Below are 25,261 nucleotides of genomic sequence, written 5' to 3'. Positions count from 1 at the left end.
AATAAAAATTTAATAGCAGGCCGCTGGTTTAGAGAAACAGGAGTTGTGGGACAATTGTACAGTGCTCAAGCATCTAATGGCAGTGCCAGGTCAAGGAGCAAAGTTAAACTGGAGGAGAAATCGCAGAGAGTTTACCGGCCACAAATGGCACAGAACAAAGTTTAAATGATGGGAGACCAAGAGGGGGATAGAAGAGATATAGGGAATTGAATATTGGTGCGCGAGACTGGATTGAGAGAGTGACAGGATAAAAGAAAGAATGGGACTTGCATTTATATAGTGCCTTTCATGACCGCTGAATGTCTCACAGTACATTAAGCACAAGCACTGGAGTACTTTTGATTGTAGTCATTATTATAATGTAGGAAATGTTGCAGCTAAATTGCATACAGCAAGCTCCCACAAATCTTCTTGAGTTCTCTGCCCGGAAGCAGGTCCAACCCACAGCGCCATGACCTCCACCATGGGCAAAGAGGCAGGTCCCGAATATATTCCAGCCAGAACGGGGATTGTACCCCCTGTTGTTGGCAGCAATCAGATCCACAGTGGAGTCTGAGTTGCTGTAGCAACATACACTCTTACATGAGTGTTGTAGTCTGGAGCTATGAAGGGTGGTGGTAGAGGCTCCGATTTCTTTTCCATCATATGGTGGACCAGGAATCTCTCCCACTCTTACAGCCTGCCATTGGCATTGGCATGTGTTGGAAGGATTTACAAGTTGATATCTGTTTGGCTATCTTATGAAAGTATCTCCCTTGGCCATCAAGTCCTGGGGTGGGATTTCAACCCAGAGTTCCTGACTCGGGCACAGACACTACCTACTGCGTCACAAGACCATCCCATAAATAGCAATATGATAGTGAGCAGATAACCAGATCATTTGATTTTGTGATGTTGATTGAGGTATTAGCCAGGACACTGGGGATAATTCTCTGCTCCTCTTCAAAATAGTGCCATGAGGGGTTTTTTTTAAGTAGGAGGCCTTGTGGTGCAGCATCTCTACCTCTGAGCCAGAAGCTCTGTGTTCAGGTCCCACTCCAAGACTTGATGGCCACTGAAGGTGCCTTCATACACAGCCAAACAGGTTGATTATCAACCTGCAAATCCTTCCAAACCACTCCAGTGGCAGCCATAAGAGTGGGAGAGACTCCTGGTCAGACGTGCTTGATGTGGAGTGGTGCCCCTCAAGCTATGGTCTCTGGCTTCAGGCTAGCGACCTGTTGCAGGAAAAACAAGTTATCGTCTTCGGCTGCTTCATCAATGACCTTCCTTCCATCATAAGGTCAGAAGTGGGGATGTTTGCTGATGATTGCACAATGTTCAGCACCATTCGCAACTCCTCAGGTACTGAAGCAGTCCCTGTCCAAGTGCAGCAAGACCTGGACAATATCCAGGCTTGGGCTGACAAATGGTAAGTATCATTCGTGCCACACAAGTGCCAGGCAATGACCATCTCCAACAAGAGAGAATCCAACCATCGTCCTTTGACATTCAATGGCATTACCATCGCTGAATTTTCCACTATCAACATCCCGGAGGTTATCGTTGACCAGAAAGTGAACTGGACTAGCCACATAAATACTATGGCTACAAGAGCAGGTCAGAGGCTAGGAATCCTGTGGCGAGTAACTCATCCCCTGCCTCCCCAAAGCCTGTCCACCATCTACAAGGCACAAGTCAGGAATGTGATGGAATACTCTTCACTTGCCTGGATGAGTGCAGCTCCAACAACACTCAAGAAGCTTGATACCCATTCAGGGCAAAGTAGCCCGCGTGATTGGCACCATATCCACAAACATTCACTCCCTCCCCCACCAATGAACAGTGGCAGCAGTGTGTACCATCTACAAGATGTAATGCAGGAACTCACCAAGGCTCCTTAGCCAGCACCAGGGCCCCTGATTCGAAGACCTTCAGTGAATTAGTAGATCTCGTTAAGGGACATTTCCAACCCAAGCCCTCCGTCATAATGCAGAGGTTCAGGTTCAATTCACGGAATAGAGCCCCGGGGGAGACCATTGCTACCTACGTGGCGAAATTAAAACAACTAATGGAATATTGTGATTTCAGTGAAACCCTGAATGATATGCTCAGGGTTTGGTCTGTAGTGTGCAAGAAGAAGCTATTCAGCGAAGATTGCTGGCTGAAGTGGATCTTGATTTTAAGAAAGTGTTAGAAATAGAGCTTGCGATGGATAGCAATGTAAGGGACTCACAAACGATTCAAGGTGTGCAAAATGGCGACGCTTTCCCAGATGGATGGGAACGGTCAGCCGAAAGTGGCACAAAAAGCCAGGACTCTGCCACGAAGCGGGAAACAGAAAATTTAGAGGAAACAGCTTAGCAGCAAATTCAAGAGCTAATTTTTATTGACATGGAAACAATCATTCTCCTAAGAATTGGCAATTTGAAAAGGTGGAGTGTTATTTTTGTCACAAAAGTGGGCACATATTAAAACAAAGATTAAAACAGGCTTACAGGCAACAAACGGTCCAATGAAGTATATAGCGTGGAAGAGCCAGAAACAGCCAATTCTGACATTTTTTCCTTATTCAACATGAAAGTTGGGAAGACGGAGCCAATTACTGTCACATTGCAAGTGAATGGTAAACCCTTAAAAAATGGAAGTAGACACTGGTGCTTCTACCACTGTAGTAGGAGAACACACTTTCAGATATTTAAATCAAGGTGCTCAACAATTAAATTTGGAACAAGCTTCTGCCAAGTTGAAAATGTATACAGGCGAAGGAATCCAGGTAAAAGGTATCACCAGACTAACTGCTCATTATAGACACCAGTCTGCACAACTACCAGTGATGGTGGTTGAAGGTGAAGGACCAAACCTTCTAGGTCGTGATTGGTTGAAAGAGATTAAATTAAACTGGTCTGAAATCTTCCAGTTGTGAGCAGGGGGACTGCCAGAGCTGCTTAAAAAAAAATGACACCGTCTTCAAGGATGAACTGGGAAAAATCTGAGGCCTACAGGCCAAGATTTACAAAGACCCAGAAGCAACTCCCTGCTTCTTGAAAGCAAGACTGGCGCCATCCGCCCTGAGAGAGAAGGTTGACACTGAGTTGAACCGGCTAGAGAGGCTGGGTGTCATAAAAGCGGTTCAATTCTCGGAGTGGGCATTACCCATAGCCCCTGTCCTTAAACCAGATCAGACCATCCGGATCTGTGGGTACTATAAACTAACGGTCAATAAAGCAGCCAAACTGGACAGTCACCCTATTCCCAAGATTGAAGGCCTCCTATGCCAAACTAGCAGGAGGGACAAAGTATACAAAGTTTGTCATGAGTTACGCATATCAGCAACTGGAACTGGAATTTGTGACCAAAAACACCCACAAAGGTTTCTATCAATATACACACCTGCCCTTCAGTGTTACTTCGGCCTGTGCTATTTTTCAGAGGTCGATGGAGAGCTTACTATAAGGACTACCTCAAGGTGTGGTCTACCTGGATGATGTACCAATAACTGGATTCACAGAAAAGGATAACTTGGCTAACCTAGAGGAAGCCCTGAAACAATTTTTTAGAAGCAGGAGTGTGCCTGAAGAGGAAAAATGCACTTTTCAGGCAAATGAAGTCATTTGTTTGGGTCACCGGGTAGATGCCTAAGAGTTACACCCCGTGGAAGAGAAGGTTAAAGCAATCAGAGAGGCACCTACACCTAAGAACGTCTCTGAACTTAAATCATTTTTAGGGATGGTAAATTATTATGGCCGATTTCTACCAAATTTATCAACGGTTCTCGCCTCTCTACATTCATTGCTAAAGAAAAACTCGCTTTGGGATTGGAAGCCACTCCAAGAAGAAGCCTTCATGAAAGTGAAACAGCCCTTGCACTCTTCAAATTTATTAGTGCGCACTATGACCCAACAAAGGAATTGGTGCTAACCTGAGATGTGCTCCCCCTATGGATTGGGAGTGGTACTATCTCACAAGATGGAGAATGGTACAGAGAGGCCAATAGGCTATGTATCCAGGACACTTAGCACAAGTGAAAAAGGATATTCTCAGCTCAAAAAGGAAGGTCTGTTGATTATTTTTGCTGTAAAAAAAAATTTCACCAATGTGTGCATGGGTGACATTTCATGATAGTATCAGACCACAAACCACTTTTGGGTCTATTTAGTGAGGAAAAGGCAATACCTCCCATAGCTTCTGCACAAATTCAAAAATGGGCCTTAATTTTGGCAGCATACGAATACACCTTTGTGCGGGGATTCGTATAGCCAATGCCGATGCCCTAAGTCGCCTTCCTTTGCAAGAGAACAATGACCATGTCCCAATTCCCCAAGAACTCGTGTGTTAGTGATGAATTTCCTGGATTCCTCACCAGTCTGTGCCAGGCAGATAGAAACTGGACGAATTGTGATCCAGTCCTGTCTCAAGTGAGAGACCAGGTGTTACATGGTTGGTCCCAGGAAGCGGTCTCTGATGAATTGAAGCCATTTTTCAACCGAAGACATGAGATGAGCAGCCAAGATGGTATTCTATTGTGGGGTACACAAGTAGTAGTTCCTTCATAAGGAAGGAAACCACTCTTAGTAGAGCTACACAGTGCCCATCTGGGAATCTCACGAATGAAGACAATAGCGTGAAGTTACTTTTGGTGGCCAGGGATGGACAGCGATATTGAGAAGCTGGTAAAACACTCTGTGCATTGCCAACAGCTACAAAAGTTGCTGGTAGCATCCCTGTTACACCCATGGGAATAGCCTGGTAGACCCTGGGTGAGATTGCACATAGATTATGTTGGTCCTTTTCTTGGAACCATGTTTCTACTGATTATAGAGGCTCATTCCAAGTGGTTAGACGTTTATGAGGTTAAGCCGCCAACGTCAGGCGATACTATAGAAAAACTACGCCAAAGCTTTGCTATCCGTGGATTGCCAGAAGAAGTACATCTCAGATAATGGTACTGCGTTTACGAGCGCTGAATTTCAGAGATTTGTCAGCCTGAATAGTATCAACCACATGAAGCCTGCACCATACCATCCATCATCTAACGGACTGGCGGAAAGAGCAGTACAAACTTTTAAGGCAGAAATGAAAAAGTTAATAGGTGAATCATTGGAAACTAAACTTGCTTATTCCTATTTCACTACAGAACAACCCCCCCACGCTACGACAGGTGCAACACCTGCAGAGTTACTGATGAGGCACCATCTTTGAACAAGACCAAGCCTGATACTTCCCAATTTGGAAGGGAAGGTGGAGAAAAGTCAAGGGAACCAAAAAGCGACTCATGATTTGCAAAGTCGTGAGCATCAATTTACTGTTGGAGAAGCAGTATATGTAAGGAATTTCGGTGGGGGACTGAAGTGGGTAAAGTAAGCTCTGTGACCGGACCATTGTCATACTATGTGGAAGTGGGGGGCCGGATCACCCATAAGCATGTGGATCATTTAAGAAGAAGGGAGGTACCCCAATAAAATGATGTTCCACCTATAACCATTGCTGAACCTGTGGTTCCTGTTGAAGTTGCTCAACCAAGGACAGACATGCCCGATGTCTCTGTCGGAATGGACGACTCTGAACTGCCTGTGCCTAATGAGCTACCTGATGTTAATGCAGTTCCTGAGGAATGTGGTTCTTGCAAAAGAATCTGAAGTCATGGAGCTACGACATTCCACACGGATCAGGAAACCACCTGAAAGACTGAGCTCGTAATTCCATGACCTGTGTAAACATTGTAATGTCAGGGGATAAATATTCCTGAAAATACAAAATGTACTGAAAAGTTAAAGGGGGAGGAATGTAGTAATTATAGTTTTGATAAACGTAGGATTGTAGCCTTAAGAATAACCCTGTGTAGTAGGATCACATGATTTGTGTAAACCAATGAGTTAGCAGTGCGGGGAATGTCGAGAGGGAGTACTTCTTTAGTTATAGAGTGTGATGCGCACATGTAGTTGCTGCTGCAGTCTTGTAAATAAAATTCAATGTTTCCACCAAGGAAGGTTGCCTGGAAAATCAACTCTATAACTAAGGGGTAGGCCATGATTGCTGTGAATTAAAGGGAATCCATGAATTAATACCAAAGTAATGGTTATATTGATTGAATTAATGGCTTAAAATACAACCTTATGGAGGCAGTTATGAGCTGGGTTCGTTGACAAGTTGCCCACTTGGAGTGGACAGCAGTGCCACCTGCTGTTGGAAAGTAATAGGAAATGCCGTGTGACCCAGTCACAGCAAGCTGCTACTTCCCATATTTCTGAAGACAGGACAGAATTTGGGACACAGGTGTAGTATGCACCTGTACGCCTGGGCAGGCACAAGAATTTCAATGCATCTGATTTTCCATTTGCTAATTTTGAACTGTTTTTGGCAGAACTGAATGAAACCTTGTGTAGCCCAAGGACCACCAATGTGAGAGATTTTCTGGCGTGTTATCAGTTTCAGCTAAAGCTCAAAGAGAAAGATCAGGCAGAAAGTGCTGTAACAACACCAGCAATGATTTCCTCCTTGTTCTCACTGGTGGTTGTGGATTTAAGATTAACTTAAATCAAGTAAGCAATCTTAATTTTAAAAAAAATCCCTAATGAGGTATTCCAATGCAGCAGAACTGACATACCAATGAATAGCAGCATGGGACTTAATTATTTTGCCTTTAACTTTTTTTTTACGTCAGCTATATGACATCGGCAGTGCAGACTAGGACCTACTGAGCTACTGTTGGCATTTTACTGGAAACAAAAATGATTTTAGGAAGCAGTAGTTTTGAGAAACAGGCTATGACAAACATTTTGAGAACTGACGAACATAGCGAAAGGTTTACTAAGATGTAGGGAGGAAAGGGACTGAGGAACTTGGTGGTAGGAGGGTTGGGGAAGGCGGGGAATGAAGGTTCGCAACGAGACCGGAATGAAGGCTTGAGAGACAAAGGGAGAGAAGCTGGGAGAGCAAATTGGAGAAGATCATTCAGAAAGGAGTCGGGAGGAATTTTAAAAAACAAATCAGAACATAAGAAGCAAGGGCCTTCGGGAAGGGGAATTACAGAAACTGACAACAGGAAAATAAGAGGAATGAACTAAAAGATCAGAGCCGTTAAATAGAGAGAGAGAGAAACAGTGGGCAAAATAAGCGTTCAGCCATGAATAAGAACAGAAAATACTGGAACTACTTGGCAGGTAATGGCAGCATCTGTGTAGAGAGAGAAACCGGGTTAATGTTTCATGTCTGTGACCTTTCATCAGAACTGGGGAGGTGTCCCACCCACCCCTTTGCTCCAAATCTATTACACCTTTAAAGTTTCCCATTTCTGATTAAAAGGTCACAGGCCTGAAACGTTAACTCTGTTTCTCTCCACAGATGCTGCTGTAACCTGCTGGGTATTTACAGCATTTTCTGTTTTTATTTCAGTGTTCCAGAATCTGCAGTGTCCTGATAAGTGTTCAATCAGTCGGACAAAAAAAGCAAAGTGAAGAAAACCTGAACTTAAAAAAAAAATTACAAAGTGTTCTTGTCACTTGGAGTGCGCTGGATAATATACGTATCAGAGCTACTTGGTACGTTGGTTTATTTCACAAGTGTGCCCTGCGAGTGCAGCTGGTGGTGGGGCTGGAGAAGAGAAGGGGAGGGGGTATCTACCAAACAGAGGCCCTTCTGGCACTCCACTCTGACCTTGCGCGCCTTCCAGCTAGCTATGCATTGCACAACCTGGAAACCTTGCAACTCTTACGCGAGTGTATAACAAAGTGAGAAGACCAGGAGAGGGAGTGACTGGGCCAAATTCATAATTGTATTATCGCTGGGGGTTCAGTGAGCTCTCCTGTGGATCAATGTTGCTGTGCCTGCCGATCATTTTTGGTGGAGTTATTGTTTTCAATGTGGAAACTAATGTGCAGGTAGATTCCAAGTTTCCTCATATGCTCTTCTGTTCCACTTTTTGCCCTTGACTCAGTCTAGAACCTGGAAGTCAATGTCCACAAGCTTCCCTCTGTCAGAAAGAAAGAACTTGTATTTCTATAGCGAGTTCCACCACCTTTACAGTCAATTAATTGTGTTTGAAGTGTAATCAGTGTTGTAATACAGGAAATACTGTAGCCAATATGCGCACAGCATGCTCCCACAAACAGCAATGTGACAATGACTAGATACACAGATTTTTTTTTAGTGGTGTAGTTTGAGGGATAAATATTGGGCAGGACTCCCTGCTCTTCTTTGATTAATGCCGCAGGACCTTTTATATGTAACTGATCAGGCAGACAGGGCTCAGTTTAAGGCCTTAATTGAAAGGCGGCATGTCCAACAGTGCAGCACTCCCTCAGTATCATGCTCAAGTCTCTGGAGTGAGACTTGAATCAACACCATTCTGACTCAGGTGAGAGTGCTCCCGTAGCGCTATTGACAGTTAACAGATCTTAGGCGTGAGCCTGGTGGCACACAGCCTCAATCAAGCAAGCGGTCACTCCTCAGTCCGCAGCGATGGCATTAGGGGCTGGAATAGCTCACAAGACCGATTACTGAAGAGTGGACTGAAATATGTAAAAGCAATTAAAACACAACCACAGCTCGCATTTATATAGCACCTTTAATGTATTAAAACACCCCAGTTTGCTTATAGAATCATAGAATGAGACAGCGCAGAAAGAGAATGTTCAGCCTGCTCTGCTTGTGCTGACTCTTTGAAAGAGCTATTTATCCAGTTAGTCCCGTTCCCTTGCCCTCTCCCTGTAACGCTGCAAACATTCCCCCTTTAAAGAATTATCGAATTCCACTTTGAGAGTAATATTGCCTTTCGGACGTTGTATTTGGCAGTAGACTGATCAACGCTGATTGACGGAAATGACTGTTTAAAGTCATGTTATTCCCAACGAGGGCTCGTTGCAGGCGGGAGAGTTTGTGATGGTGTTAAGCATTGGTATTTCTCTTTGATCACTTTGTGGTTGCCAAGCAGTGGTAATGCTTGGCACAGCCTGTGTCTGTTTGCCCTGGAAATTGGAATGTTGGTGCCCAGTAGCTCTCCAAGTTTCAGTTTTGTGTAACTGGGGCAAGGTTGTGAATGTTGAAGGAGATAAGGTTATCAGAGACTCTGCGACCTTTGACCAGGCCTCTTCTTTCCCTAACTGTCACCTGACTGCTGATGGCACATTACAGCCCCTGAGGGCTTGCTGTTTGCTGGAGATGGAGTTGCAGTGGCTCTTGGCTGTTCGTATCTGCTCACTCAAGGCCAATTCCTGCTCCGTTTCATGGGCATAAACCTGAAGAAGCAAAGTGCAGCCGCCTTCTGCTCCCCACCTCAACCTATCCTGGTCACCGTACTCCAGTCACAAGCCACCTGTGACCCAGGTATGTTCACGAGCTCTGCTTGCTGATTCGCACTCATTTTACTGTCCAGGGCTAACTTCTCGCTTTGTTGGTAAGAGAAGGACAGGCTGTTCTTGGAGGGTTTGGAAGTGCTGAGGACACCTCGCCCGCAATGTTCCTTCTGCTTTTACTCTATTCTCTCCACACTAGGCGAGAATATGGCAGGGGGTTGGCCAGTGGGGTGGTGGTAGTGGTGGGGGGAGGGGCTAGCAGGGAGACTGCAACAATTTTAATGGCGGTTCAAGTGGGTGAGGAAGCAGCTGCCTGGGAAACAGAAGCGTAGCCCTGTAGTGATCCCAGCATCCGGTGAGTGTAACATGAGGGTAATCGGAGCCAGGGGCGAAGGACTTTTTCCTGGATAGTGGAGAAGCCCCAAGCTTCCTCGTGTGGTCCTGGAGGAGTTAGCTGTGGCTCGGTGTGTAACAGCCTCCCCTGCGAGTCAGTAGGTTGTAGGTTCAAGTCTCACTCCAGAAACTTGTGCTTGTAATCCAGGCTGAGTATTCCAGCGCAGTACTGAGGGAGTGCTGCACTGTTAGAGGTGCCATCTTTCAGATGTCATGTTTCTAAAAAAGATATTTCAAAGAAGAGCAGAGGAGTTCAACCCAATATTTACTCCTCAGTCAACATTCCTAAAATTCTGATTTTTGATCACCTTGCTGTGCACTCTATCCTGTTATTTATTGGGCTGTAAAGGGATTTGGGACATCCTGAGATTGTGAAAGGCACAATATGAATGAAAAATTGCTATTTATGGCTCTTCTTTAACTTGCAAAAAAGGATTAAAAATATGTCCAAATGACATCCTCTCTGATCATGGCGCATTATCCCTTCTGGTCACCCTTGAACCCTCTACAGCCTTTGACACAGCTGCCATAAAATCTTCCTCCAGGACAATTACCCCATTCTCCAGCTTGGTGTTGCTTGGTCACATTATCACCTTCCTGATTGGAGCCTGATTGTCTCCAGAATTGGCTTCTCTTCTCACCCCACGTCATTATCTCTGGGGTTTTGCAAGGCTCTATCCTTGGCCTCTTCCTCTTGCCCCTCGGCAAGAACATCTACAGACAAGGAACCAGCCACGGCTTCTGTTAAACCCTGTGCTGCCATCATGTCTTCAGATTGTCTATTGCATAATCTTTGAATGAGCCACAATTTCCTCTGGCTATACATTGGGAAGAACAAAATCATTGTCCTTCTACCCTGTTGCAAGCTGTCTCCCTGATTCCATCCCCTTCCTGACCATTGTCTCATGCCCAACCAGGCTGTTAGTAAATCAGCGTCCTATTTATCCCCGGGGCAGGAATTTCCTCCCATCGGGGTGGGGGATTGTGCGAGGACGGGTGGGAGCGAGTGCGAATCCGATCAGCGCCCCCGATCGGGTGCGCGCCACCATTTTACATGGGCGGGCCTCAGGGAGATTAGTTTAAGTTTTGAAAAAAGGAATAAAGGTTAAAAAAGAAATTTGAAGGACATGTCCCCTCATGTGAAACTGTCACATGAGCTGGGACATGTTCATTAATTTTTTCAAAAAATTTTACGTAATTAATAAACCCTTCATGAAACCTCATCCCACCCGTGGATGATGTTTAATGAAAAATGTGAAGGCCGCCTGGGCTCTTCTCACTGCCCCCCCGCCAACCTTAAGGTTGGACAGGCAGCATTCCTAACAGCTCTAATTACTTTGTTAATGGCCTTAATAGGCCTTTGACAGTTCGGCGGGTGTGCAGCCGTGTCAGCTGTGCGCCCGCCAAACTGAAAATCTAAATGGCGCGTGGTGACGTCGGGACACTCGCCCAACATCACCGCATGTCATTTTATACGTTGGTTAGTGGGCCCCGCCCCTGCTCGCCAACAGGAAAATTCTTCCCCTGATTTCCAACCTATGGCCACCTCTGTAACAGTGTCCATCTCCGTCTGTTCTGACAGCTGTTTAATGCTGAAACCCCCTTCAATGCCTTTGTCACCTCCAATGCTCTTCTGGTCAGCTTCCCAACCTCCAACCTCTGAAAGCTTTTAGCATGTCAAAAACTCCACTGCCTGAATCCTATTCAGTACCAAGTCTTGCCCACCTATTACTAAACTTGCTGCTGATTCCCCCACTCAACCCCCTCCACAACATCTCCAATTTAAAATTCTCATCCATGTGTATTTAAATCCCTTCATGATCTTACCCCTCTCTATCTCTCTAACCTCCTCCAGTGCTGGAACCCCCGCCAACTCCTTTGACTCTTGCCTCTTGTGCATGACCCTGTCCCTTCCTTTGCTACACCCTTGGTGGCTGTGCTTCAACCACTGAGCCTCCATTATCTAGAAACAGTAGGCCAAAAGCCCGCTCGGAATTGGGCCCCAGGCCTCGCTTACATCAGACCGGCACAGAGGATCTGAGTTTTCCAATGGCCCCCGGCTACCCCTTGGAAGAAACGGTTAAGCGATCACGATGGTGATGACTGGCAGTGAGGCAGTCGGGAGGTTGCGATGCTGGGGGAGTGGAGGAGAGCAGACGTCTCCACACCCAGATAAGTACTTTCTTTGGCAGTGTCTTGTAGCAGTTTATTTAAGGACTGGTGGTTAGGCTGCATGCGGACTTGGTCTCCCTGAATGCAGCAGGCCCTTTGCTGGCTGTGTCCAAGGCAAACAAGTTTCGCCTGGGGAGGCCGCAAACTGGTACTAGGCCACCTATATGAATATGCAAAGTAGCATTAGCCCCACACCCCATTTGCACATATAAAGTGCCTAACTAACAAATATTTCAGGCACAGGCCTGACATGCTTCTTTCAATACCTATACAAATATAGCAGGCTGCTGACCTCATTACCCCTTGGTCCAAACATAGATAAAAGAGCTGAACTCAAGAGGGGAGGTAAGGGAGACTGTCCTTGACATCAAGGCAGCATTTGACTGAGCATCAAGGAGCCCTGGCAAAATTGAAGTCATTGGTACCAGGAGGAAAACTCTCCACTGGTTGGAGTTGTATCTAGTACAAAGGAAGAGATGGTAGTGGTTTTTGAAAAATTCTTTCATGGGACGTGGGCGTCGCTGGCTAGACCAGCATTTTTATTTCCCCACCCCAAATTGCCCTTGAGAAGGTGGTGGTTAGCCACCTTCTTGAACTGCTGCACTCCATTAGGGCTTAGGAACACCCACTGTGCTGTTAGGGAGGGAGTTCCTGGATTTTGAACCAGCGACAGTGATGTAATGGCGATATTGTTCCAAGTGAGAATTGGAGGGGAACCTGTAGGTGGTGTTGTTCCCATGCATCTACTACCTTTGGTTGTTAGAGGCCAATCATCTCAGTCCTGGGACATCATTACAGAAGTCCCTCAGGGTAGTGTCCTAGGCCCAACAATCTTCAGCTGCTTCATCAATTACCTTCACTCCATCATAGGTCAGAGCAGGGATGTTCGCTGGTGATTGCACAATGTTCAGCACAATTTGCAACTCCTCAGATACTGAAACAGTCCATGTCCATATGCAGCAAGACCTGGACAGTATTCAGGTTTGGGCTGATCAGTGGCAAGTGACATTAGTGCCACATAAGTGTCAGGCGATGACCATCTCCAACAAGAGAGAATCTAACCATTTCTCCTTGACATTCAATGGCATTACCATCACTGAATCCCCCACTATCAGCATCCTGGATGTTGCCATTGACCAGAAACTGAACTGGACCAGACATATAAATATTGTGGCTACAAGAGCAGGTCAGAGGCTGGGAACCCTGCAGAAAGTAACTCACCTCCTGACTCCCCAAAGCCTGGCCACTACCTACAAGGCATAAGTCAGGAATGTGATGGAATAAGCTCTAATTCCCTGGATAAGTATGGCTCCAATAACACTCAAGAAGCGTGACACCATCCAGGACAAGGCAGCCTGCTTGATTGGCACCCCATCAACAACTCTCTCTCTCCACCATCGATGCACCACTGGATCAAAACCCTGGAACTCCCTCCCTAACAGCACTATGGGTGTACCTACACCACATAGACTTCAGCAGTTCAAGAAGGCAGCTCACCACCGCCTTCTGAATGGCAATTGGAGATGGGCAATAAATGCTGGCCCAGCCAGCAACACCCACATCCCATGAATGGATAAAACAAACAACGGCAGCAACTCACCAAGGCTCCTTTGACAGGACCTTCCAAACCCGCAACATTTCCCATCTAGAAGGACAAGGGCAGCTGATGCATGGGAACACCACCACCTGCAAGTTCCCCCCCAACACGCCATCCTGACTTGGAACTATGGCCAGGATTTTTACCTCATCGGGCAGGCGCGCGCCCAGCCCAAAAGAGCGTAAAATGATGCGCAATGACTTTGGGCGAGTGTCCCGATGTCATCGTGCACTTGTGCGCTATTTCGGTCGGTGGGCGTGCGTGTGAGTTGGCAGCGTGCCTGCCAACAATGAACAGGCCTGTACCAATTAAATGTAAGTTTTCGCTGCCCGTCCAACCTTACATTTGGCGGGCAGGCGAAAAGGCCAAGCGACCTGTGCATTTTTTAAGGAAATCTCATCCACTAGCGGGATGAGGTTTCCGACAGCGATTAAAAATAAAGTGAAAATTTTAACTTTTCGTTAATAACATGTCCCTGTTCATGTGAGTCACACGCGGGGACACAGTTTGTAACATTTTAAGAATCTTTATTTTTGATTTTTATATCTTCAGCTCCCTGAGGCAGTTCTCTGCCTCAAGAAGCTTTTCCCCTGTGCGCACTAGCGCGCATGCGCCAAGTTCCCCGCTCACCCTCCTCACCCCCTGCCCCCTCACACAGGCAGCGCTGAGAGCTGCAGCACGCGTTTCACGCTGGGTGGGTGGGCCTTAATTGGCCTGCCAGTGTGAAATTGCAGTCTGGTCCCTATCGCGGGCAATGGTCAGCTTCCCGACTGCTCTCGCCCACCCCCGCCAAGCCCGCCTGACGAGGGCAAAATCCAGGTCTGTATCGCCATTCCTTCACTGTCAATGGGTCAAAATCCTGGAATTCCCTCCCTGACAGCACCGTGGAGTGTGCACCTACCGCAAGTGGACTGCAGTGGTTCAAGAAGGCAGCTCACCACTGCCTTCTCAAGGGCAATTGCTGGTCTAGCTAATGATGCCCTCATCCTAAGTGCACTTCCCGCTCAGAGCTTATATTCCCGTTCTGTGTCTGTAAAACCTGTATTGAATTTCTAGGCTGTTATTCCTTCAGCACTTATTCAATATCTTTGGACAGTGATGGAGCATCGTAACATCAGTTCAGGTTTTATCATGCCAATTTATTGAACAATTGACTCTGTAATAGTCATAAAATGAATACATTTATTATATGGTAGATATTATGTTAATAGGTCATTGGAATAGGAAGTAAATGGTCACAGTGTACAATCTAAGCTGTTATTTTGGAGTTTGTCTTTAGATATGCAGTATAATCACGTGACCTGGGTTGAATATGTTCCATTGTTCAGCACTAACATCCTTTAATTTTATCTGGAAAGTGCTGGAAATGCACAGTGGGAAAGCCCGTGTCTGGAGGAGAAACATGTCTGAAAGTAATAAGGGTGAAGCCATGAGCAACCGATACAGGTTCTCTCAGATGCAGCCTGCCCTGCCAGGCAACCCTATCAATTTATTTTGCTATTCCCCCAAAGGCACTGAATCTTTGGTTACAACACAGAAACAGGCCGTTTGGCCCATCAAGCCTCACGCTGGTGTTTGAGCTCCACATGAGCGCTTCTTCCTCTCACCCCATCGGTATATCCTCCTTTTTTACCCTTTCTGATTGTCTAACTTCTGTTCTGCTAGGTGGTGAGTGGGTGGGTGGGTGAGTGGGGGGTGGGCACACTAACACACTCCAGTATTTTGTCCGACTCACCATTATTCATGTAATGTGAGGCATTAAGCGTTGGTACTTTGTGATAGTGTCGCCAAGTCCTGATCCTTCCTTCTCTGTACAACAACGATGGGTCACTGAATGGCTTCTTCATTTCTCTCAAACCCAGATCAATCGTAGCACTCCCTCCCTCCCTATTTCCTGAGAAAGGCAAATTGAGCATAGGCCAGGATTGAAACCAGGCTTTCCTGGTCTGCTTGGCTTATTGACTGAATAAACTCAAGGCCCCCAAGCACTTTACAGCCATTGAAGTGCTTTTGATGTGCAGTCACTGCTGTGATATAGGAAATGCAACAGCTAATTTGCGCACAGCAGCTCCCCCAAATTGCAATGTGATAATGACTTGATAGCCTGTTTAGTGGATAGATAATGACTCGATAGCCTGTTTAGTGGATAGATAATGACTCGATAGCCTGTTTAGTGGATAGATAATGACTCGATAGTCTGTTTAGTGGATAGATATTGGCCAAGGCACCTGGGAAAACATTTTTGCTCTTCAAAGAAGTGCTGTGGATCTTTTAGGTGGGGCCTCGGTTTAATGTCTCGTCCAAAAGATGGCACCTCCGACAGTGCAGTACTTCCTTAGCTTTGATTATGTTCTCCGGCCTCTGGAGTGGGGCTTGAATGAGGACCTTCTGTTTCAGAGCTGAGCGTGGCACCACTGAGCCACAGCTGACACTCATTGAGACACTGAGGAAGAAATTATTATTTTCTTTGTTTCCAGTGCAAGAATGGAATACAATCCGATGTACAAGCCATTCAGATTGACTCTCAGGCTTAGATTGGCGTTGGTAAAACCCATCGAGTTAACTTACTGTCAGCTAATGTATGTTTTCCTGAACAATTGAATTTACTCTCATTGGTTACAACAATTTCTGTAACTTCTCCTGAAAGTCATGTATTACTGAGCAGCACAGTAACGCTAAATACAGGACAGCAAAAACGGTACCTGAACCGAGAGGGTATACATAACGGGAAATGTTCAACAAGCTAGGGCTCTTTTCTGTAGAAAATAGAAGGCAGCGACCATTATGAAAAGGTTTGATAGAGTAGGCCTCAAAAAAGGTTTCCACTCTTAGGGAGGTCCACAATGAGAGGCCGTAGATGTAAGATAGTCACTAATGAATTCAGGAGAAACTCCTTGATGCAGAGAGTGTTTAGAATGTGGAACTTGCTACCACAAAGAGTAGCTGAGGAGATTAGCATAGGTACATTTTAAGGGAAGCTAGAACCCACGAGCGAGAAAGAAATAGAAGGATTTTGTTGACCAGTGAGAAGAAGTAGGGGTGGCAGGAGGCTCTTGTAGGGATTAAGCAGCGACATAGACGGTTAGACTGAGAGGCCAGTTTCTGTGCTTGTAGACTTGATGTAACATAAAAATTGTTTGGCAGACACCAAGTGTAAAATGACCTCCTTTCATTTCCTTTTTGTTTCTCCGCAGGTTGCTTCCAGTCTCCTGGAGAAGAACAGTGCATGAACCCCAGATCACTCGCAGAGCAGGTACTCAGACAGGAGGCTGACAAGGCCCAGCAGGAGATCTGGGACAACCTGCTGCCTGAGGTGAAAGCTTTGGGGTGGGAGCAGGGCCAGGCCGCCAAGCCAGAGGGTTTTGGGTACGAGCAGCACAAGGCCAGGCCCGAATCCCAACCAGAATGCTTTGCCCCTGCCACCAGCGTGGGGTCCCTGGTGCTAGAGTCCGACGACGGACGCACAGTGAGTGACACAGACGAGGGCAGTTCAAGTGACTTTGAGGAAGACGCCAAGCCCGAGCAGCCTGAACAGCCAATCAGCGTGCGGGAGTTTGGGAGGGTACATGTGAGCTCCACGCGGGTAATGACAGCGCCCGTGTTCTCAGTCGAACAGGGCCAGCAAGCTGAGCTGCTTTATCGGGGCAAAGGGGCGTCTAATCCGGGAGAGGACGAGCTCCTGAGGGGAGCGTCGGACGAGAGGACGCATCAGGAACTTGCTGCCGGAGACAAGGAAATGCTGCAGAGTCCGTCGCTGGCGCACAAAGACATTGGACTTGTCGTGCTGGAGGAGGGGAACACCCAGGCTGGCTCTCAAATGGCAGAGAGGCACACAGGAGCAGTGGCAGAAAAAGACAGAGGCAAGCAGCTGGCAAAGGACACTGAGCGGGAGGAAGCGAGTCCAACGCTGGGCCCGTCCAGCGAGAAGGATAAGGAGCGAGGTGGCCATTTTAACACTGATGAGTCCAGTGAAGCTTCTAGGGATAGCGAGAAGAGGATGCCTTTAAGTGCTGCTCAATCTGAGACCAGGAGTGATGACGATGACGATGTCTTTGTGAGTGCGAGAGAAAGTGAAGCGAGCGTAATGAGCAGAACCTCCCTGGGAACGAAATCAGAAAAGTAATTCTATTGCCATTTATGGTTACTAAGCTATTGGATTGCAATGTATGGTTACGACAGACTGCAGTGAATTAAAGGAGTTTAACCACGTGTGATAGAAATGAAAGGTGTAAAAGCCGTCTCAGTTTTGCTGATTTTAGGAACGTTAGTTTGAGCAGCCAGTTCACAAACCCCACCCCCTCCCCCCCATTTCGAATGTTTAATGTCAATCAATAATGTACTCCTACTGTGGTCAGAGTAAGACTCATTATGGCAGGGAAGGAGGCCATTCGGCCCGTTGAGACCATGCCAGCTCTCTGTAGAGCAATCCACTCAACCCCATTCCCTCATTCTGTCCCCGTAGTTTTATTTCCCCCAAGTGTCCGTCCAACCTCCTTTTGAAATCATGAATCGTCCCTACCTCCACCATCCGTGTAGGTAGCGATTAATAATAGAATGAATCCCTCATATAAATTATTTCTAGCGGGGAGTAATATTGACCCAAGGATTCATTGTACTTTGAATACTGCAAGGAAAGGGGCACATCCTTAAAATCCAATGATGGTCCAAGAGAAACACTAAGGTCAGTCCCTGGGGTAGTATTTGCCGTAGCAGGGCATCCGCAGTCCGATTTGTCTCCGTGCCCATTAGATCAAAATGTTTTGCCCACAATGTTCCTGAAAGTGCAAATTGGTAACAGTGAGAGGAAGAAAGGAACGAACAGGTTAACCCCTTGGTGAAAAACAGATTGAAGGATTGGGAAGTAATGACAAGAAGGACTGAGAAGGAGCGTGAAGGAAAGGGGAGTGAATTCAATGTCAAATCAGGCGCAGAAAGAGAAATAAACAGGAAGGAACAATTCGAGCGAGAGAGAAAAAAGAGTCTGAATGGGAAAGTAAGAAAAATCATTTCAAATTTATAATCTGACATTTTTAAAACCTCCCAAAGTATTCAAAACCTAAAGGAATGAGACTCCACACTTGTTAAAGGCAATATTCAGTGCCAGAGAGATTGGCAGGCTTAGTTTGTATCTACTGCACAAATCTACTGCAGCAACTTGCTGACATTCAATTTCTGTCAGTGGAGAGGCAGACAGCAAGATGCTCTTCAGGAAGTTAACAGTGGAATCGTGCAACTCAGACTGAAACTTTTAGACAATAACATTTACTGCACATCAGCTCGTCGCCTGAATTGGCTGTACCATTTACCTATAACTAGTGGTGAGGGCCATTAGCCTCACCGTTATTTCGACAGCAAATTCTGATCCATTTTCTATTATTGGGTGTCAAGAGCTCAAGTATGAAGCTGGGACATCATAGTGAAATTTCCTGAGTGTCACTACAGTTCCATGTTTCAAATCTGACTGTCCAAAAACATTTGCCGTGAATCAATTCTAATTGAGTAAAATATTAAAATATAATCTTAGCTGGACGATTTGGCTAGGTGCTGCATTGGTGTGGAGTGGCGCCTGCCACTCCTTTGCCACTTGCGTGTCGGTCTGTTTCCATGCTCTGAGTGACCCTTGAACCCACCCAACCCGGCTTGACCCAACCCGCCTGACCCGAAATCTGGCAAGGTCTGAAATCCGACACAACCTTGGTCCCGGGGTTGCTGGTTTTGAGACACTGTGCCTCTAGTGATCGATTATATTTAGCTATTCCAAGTGAAGTGTGTCGTTGAGCAGGGAGCATCCACGTAAAAAAGTCTTTGGTCATTTGTCATGTACAGAAGGTCAAAGAAGAGGCCAAATAATCGAATCCAATTACAATGGGGAGCAATTCCATTTCTTGTGAGTTTACTATTGGTTATTTAATCTCCCAAAGCACCTCAATTCACCATCATTTGGCTGCACCTTGGGTCTCCCCATTCACGCATTCCTCCAGTTCCTGCTCACTGTGCACCTCCTCCCCTTGATATATATTATGTACCTTATCTTTTATATAAGTACAAAATATGTATAAGCAGTTGGTGCTGTGCGCAGTCAGGGATTACAGGGCAGGATTTTCAGGTCATCGAATGGGCGGGCCTGGGAGTGACCCGCAATCGGCCCCTGACCGCAATTTCACGCTGGCTGGCCAGTTAACGGCCGGCCAGCGTGAAGCGTGCGCTGCTGGGGTGGGGAACGCAAGGAGGGCGAGTGCTGACGTCAGTGCGAGCACGGGGGAGAGCGCACCACAAAAGCTCCCTGAAGGCAGAGAGCTGAAGAATTTTAAATACAAAAATAAATAGTGTGAAATTCCGAAAAAAAAATTTCCACCCGTAAGGATCACTCACCTAAACATAGGGATGATAAAAATTCTGCCCAAACATTTTTACTTTTTAAAATTAATATCGGAAACCTCATCCCGCCCATGGATGAGGTTTCCTCAAAAATGCAAATGGTCGCCTGGCCGGTTCGTCCGCCCGCCAACCGCAACGTTGGACGGGCAGCGATAAATCATCGTCAGTTGGCTTTTTAATGGGCTTCATGGGCCGCTTAATGGTTGGTGGGCGCGCTGCCAACTCGCGCAAGCGCCCGCCAATCGAAATATCAAGTGAGTGCACGATGATGTTGGGACGCTCGCCCGACATCACCGTGCGCTATTTTACGCCCAATCGGGTTGGGCGCGCGCCCTGTGGGACAAAAAAATTCTGGCCAAAGTGGTAACGTAAATTAAAAGTATTTACTAATTAAAGCCTTTATTCATCTAGTGATTGCTCCCTCTCCCTTACTTTTAACTATGTGTAGATAGATTTACTACCAGGTCTTTGGCTGATGTATCTGCCAACGTGCTGATTGGTCCAATTTTCAGTTTTGTTAGAAAGCAACCAATAAAAGCTACTATTTAAAAACAAAAACTCCACCTCTTTAGGAAAGTAACCATCAAACAACGCTGAACATTTTCACAGCTTTAAATAGTTAGATTGCCTCTTTTTTTTGAAAAAAATCCTTCTTGGGATGAATGGGAAACAAGAATTTCAGGACTGTGGGGAGAGAACAGGGGAATGGGATGAATTGAATACCTCTTTAAGAGATGGGCCGAATGGCCTCCTGCCCTGTATGTGATTCTATATGGGAAACACATGACAAGTCAGTATTGGTCTTCCCTAGTTGCCCTGAGGGCGGCCACATAGTGAGAGACTGAAGACACAAATAGGCCAGGTAAGAGTGGCAGCTTTGCTGAAGAAAATTAGGGCACTAGTTAGGCTTTTGCATCCACCCAGTAGCTGTCATTGCCATTTTAGCTGGTGCCAGCCTGGAAGTTATCAGATTTAACAACTTGTCATCGTGGGATTTAAGCTCATGGCCTCTCAGTTGCCAGTCCAGTACCAATACTTCCAGGCTGCCCATATCCATCAAGTCTCTACCATGAAAGGTAACATACCTAGCATAGCAGACATGAAAAGGCTGTAGATTCCGAGAATAGTCAAAAGAATTTAACCCCCCACCCCACCTCAGATTCCCAGGAACTGCCTGCCCGTTTTTCACCTGGACAATGGACCAAAGGCTTCTCATCGAAAGTGGAATAATTGTACACAGAATGGACAAAAATGTAAGATAAAAATTAACAGAAGTAGGAAAAAGTGAAGTCAAACAAAACCAAGGGAGAGTAAAAAACCCCCGAAATACCAATAGGGGAGAAGGAAACAGGGGGAAGCATAACAGGAACAGACAAAAGCAACGAGTAAAAGATACCTGAGTTGTTTCACTTTTTTTCCACTGTGAGGAATGTCCTAGGAGATCCAGCTGCTAAGTAAGTGAAGCTGCTTTCTGAGTTATCCTTTACACTGGTCTAAAACCATGTGGGACAGTATTGATTAAAATACTTAAAAATGTATCAAGAGTGGAGGTGAATTTCCTTGTAGCTTTCCTATTCCTGTTTTGCGCTCCAGGCAAAATCCATTTGTGCGTGTAAGCGAGATTTCTGCTGAAGTTACATGGGGGAGAGGGGGCCCTCGGGAAAATCTACATCCCCCTCTGCCCCATCCACCCCACAATTCCTGCGATGAAATGTTTGTCTTATGAGGAAAGGTTGTGCAGCTTGGGCCTACACCCACTGGAGATTTGAAGAACGAGAGGTCATCTTATTGAGACATATAAGACTCTGAGGGGACTTGACAGGTTGGATGCTGAGAGGATGTTTCACCTTGTGGGGGAGCCTAGAACGAGGGGACACAGTTTCAAACTAAGTGGCCTCTCATTCAAGATGGAGCTGAGGAGGAATTTCTTCTCTCAGTGGGTGTTTGAAATGCTCTTCGCCAGGGAGTAGTGGAGGCTGGGTCAATTAATATATCCAAGCCTGAGTTAGACAGATTTGATGTACAAGGGAGTCCAGAGTTACAGGGGGCAGATAGGAAAGTGGAGTTAGGGCGACAATCAGATCAGCCATAATATTATTGGATGACAGAGCAGCTCTGGAGACCCAGTGCCTTTCTCGGGCTCCTATTTCTTGTGATCTTTAAATATACTAAAAAGCAGTTAGCTTTACAGACCTAGTTCCTTATTCATAAAATGGGATTTAAAGCAGACAGGTAAATGTACAGAACTAAAAAATCAGCTGGTCTTTATTGAGTTAGGTTTCATTAAACTGGTTGTATCCCTCTGTCTTGCCTCATCTGCGGCCATTCCAGTTTTCTCCCATAGCAAGCAACCAGCCTGTTCCCGCTGTACAACTGGTAGAGCAGAGTCCCCAGCACCCAGGCTACCTGTAGTCATGGATACCAGCCTATTTGGCAAAGTCCACCCCCACAAACAGGAAGGATTTATCCACCAAAAGGAAGCCCTAACACTGGCCCAGTGAGGTAACCAAATCCCTCTTGAATCCAGCTTCCAGCTATCTAATTTCTATAGCAAGCTCTGGGGCCATCGGTCATACTCCTTTGGACCTGAAGTTCCTGTTCAAACTCAGGCTCAACTGGAACAGATTATCACTCGAAGAACTGAAATTGGGACGGAAGTAGGCTGCCCTGGGATTAGCACCAGACATGGAGGGGACCATTGCTCAGGGTCAGAAGAGGTCTTGCCAGGGAAACCGGCTCTTCATGCCCAACAGAGGCCTGAGCAAAGGTCATGGCAGCTGAGACCTGAGTACCACTGATGGCCCCAGAACTTGCTATAGGAAGAAGATATCTGGATTCAAGAGGGATTTGGTTACCTCACTGGACCAATGTTAGGGCTTCCTTTTGATGGATAAATCCTTCCTGTTTTGGGGGGGGGCGGTGGGCATTGCTGACTAGGCTGGTATCCATGACTACAGGTAGCTTGGGTGCTAAGGACTATGCACTGTCAGCAGTACAGCAGAACTCAAGGATATTGCCTTTTTTTTGTTCACTGCTGTTGTGAGACCTCCATATTTCCAGCATTCCTCCCTCTTCATTCTTTTCTTGAACAAGTCAACATTGGTGATCCCATCTCTTGGAAGATTAGGCAGATCCATTATTAGTGCTTTATTCATGATCCATACCCTGGCTGACTTGGTCTGCTGCTTGGAACAGTAATTAGGGACAACCAGTCCTAGTTGCCTTTCTGAAGGGAGAAGGGATTGAGGTGAGGAACGTTCTGAGAAGATGATTAAGTGGGTTATGGTCCATTCAAAAGGGCTAGCTTGTTGAATCTTTTCCTGTTCCTAAAATTCAAACATTTATGAACTAGCCCGCTGTGCAACACCAAATTGTTAGTGGGTGTAGTGAATCAGATGCTAGTTAGTGGGCGATGTGAATCGGACTAGTTAGTGGACGATGTGAATCGGGGGCCAGTTAGTGGGCGATGTTAATAAGGGGATAGTTAGTGGGTGACGTGAATCAGGCTAGGCAGTGGGTGGTGTGAATCGGGCTCTAGCTAGTGGATGGTGTGGATCAGGTGCAAGTTAGTGGATGACATGATTTGGGCACGAGTTAATGGATGGTTTTCCCATTCAACATTAATTAGTTGATGGTGTGTCGCTTTAAGTGCTGGTTGGTTGATGGCATGTCCGTTTGTGTGCTAATTAGTGAGTGTGGTGGCAATTTAGTTTCTAGTTGGTGGATGACGTGGAAATTTGGTACAAGTTAGTGGATAATGTTGCGATTTAAGTGGAATGGATGCTGTGTAAATCAGGTACTAGTTTGTGGATGAGATGGTGATTGAAGTGGAGATTGGTGGATGATGTTTCTGTCAGGTGCTAGGTAGTGCATGACAGTGCAATTCAAGCACTAGTTACTGGATGACGTGTCAGCTCAGGTTCTAGTTATATGGTGATGTAGTGATTCGAGAGCTGGTTGGTGGAGGTGCTGTGGAGATTTGAGCAGTGGTTCTGAAGTTCAGGAAAGTTATTTAAATTAGTCACAATTATATGTTTTTTGAATTGTAAAGAAATTCAGTTCCTTTTCCATTTCATTTTCCCCTCTTCGCGGTTGCTCTCCCAGGTTCCCTGGGCTGAGTAGAAGCCTCTACTCTGAGGCCTCTGCCATGGTATCCTGGAGAAAACTGCTGCCAGATGTGTAGAAACAGCTATGGGTGATTCCACTCTTCCCTCCATACCTATGTGTATATGGAGGGAAGGGAGGGAAGCCCCACGTTTGATCCCTGGTTCCGTCCTGTCTTGCTTCACCTCACTAGGCTAGCAGGGCAGGTGCTACAGTCTGCCCAAGTGTTCCAGAGACAATGGGGGTGGGGTGGTGGTGGAAAATCATCACCAAAACAGGTAGGGTTCCCATTCTCCGCAGCTGCCCTATCGACTCTTGTGTAGAACATACATGTATTGGCTTTTGGACAATCAGACAATTCAACTTGACTGTGACGCCCTCCGTGATCAAAATGCCGACTGTTCTTGTTATTCAGACTGACAGGTGAAGCAATGCGACTTGGACCATTGTTGCCATAGTAACCAATGATTGGTTTCTTCAGCAAAACTAAAGGCATGAAGCTGAAAGAAAGATCGTTCAGTGTTTAAAAATCTTTAAGAATCAGGCAGGGCAGGAGTTCCAAAAATGTGAAAGCTGAGTCATGTATGGGCCTGTCTTCACAACATATTTAGCATAAATAAACATTGTTGGTAATTTTAAATTTTAATTACTGCCCTTATAGGCAACAAATTCTGGCAGTTTCTTATCTCCCAAAGCGACCTGGTCTTTTATATTCCACCCCCACACCCCTCCCACCCCCCTCCCACCTCGCCCTTACCAGTGGTTGAGTCCAATGCCAATCACACCACCTTTGTGAAAATGCCCAGGTAAGGTATCTTCACTTGAGCTTTGCAATTGTGAAGAGGCTAAGTACTGAATACAATTCCAACAAGCTGTTGTAAAAGGAGATATTTTCTGGTGTTTCTCAATATATGCCTTTATTTAGTCCTGGATTATATATTAGCATTGCTGGCCTGAGAGATTTTGCTTAGCACTCACCTTTACGCGACATCATAACGATTGCATAAAGATTCTGGTGAAGAGTCATATGGACTCGAAACGTTAACTGTATTCCTCTCCGCAGATGCTGTCAGACCTGCTGAGTTTTTCCAGGTGTTATTGGTTTTGTTTCGGATTTCCAGCATCTGCAGTTTTTTGCTTTTATCATAAAGATTGCCATTGGTGACATTGGGTTTGTGGTGGGACACTAGCAACCTGCATTGAATTCATATTCTGATTGATATGTGTGCATTTGTCTATAACTTCATGATGCTACATTACTACAAATGGATCTATTCCTGTGTTGCATCTAACCAGACAGGTTTTATATCAAGGAGATTCAAGTGGAGACAATTGGAGCGAAAGT

The 25,261-nt window shown here is 45.9% G+C and overlaps 1 protein-coding gene across 5 annotated transcripts in view; it reads left to right on the top strand.

Moving 5' to 3' along the window:
* psd3l (pleckstrin and Sec7 domain containing 3, like) overlaps positions 1-25,261 on the top strand; it is a 300,802-nt gene that overhangs the window by 94,166 nt on the left and 181,375 nt on the right. For all 5 annotated transcript variants that reach the window (XM_078533932.1, XM_078533868.1, XM_078533723.1 and 2 more), the window contains one exon: positions 16,629-17,553. In XM_078533932.1, coding sequence (XP_078390058.1) covers positions 16,661-17,553 — 893 coding nt within the window. In that variant the 5' untranslated portion in view covers positions 16,629-16,660. The remainder of the gene's footprint in view (positions 1-16,628; positions 17,554-25,261) is intronic.

Source organism: Cetorhinus maximus, chromosome 1 (assembly GCF_964194155.1).
Source record: "Cetorhinus maximus chromosome 1, sCetMax3.hap1.1, whole genome shotgun sequence".
Taxonomy (NCBI): Eukaryota; Metazoa; Chordata; class Chondrichthyes; order Lamniformes; family Cetorhinidae; genus Cetorhinus; species Cetorhinus maximus.
Note: the sequence above shows the minus strand (reverse complement) of the source record. Positions and strands in the feature narration are given on the sequence as shown.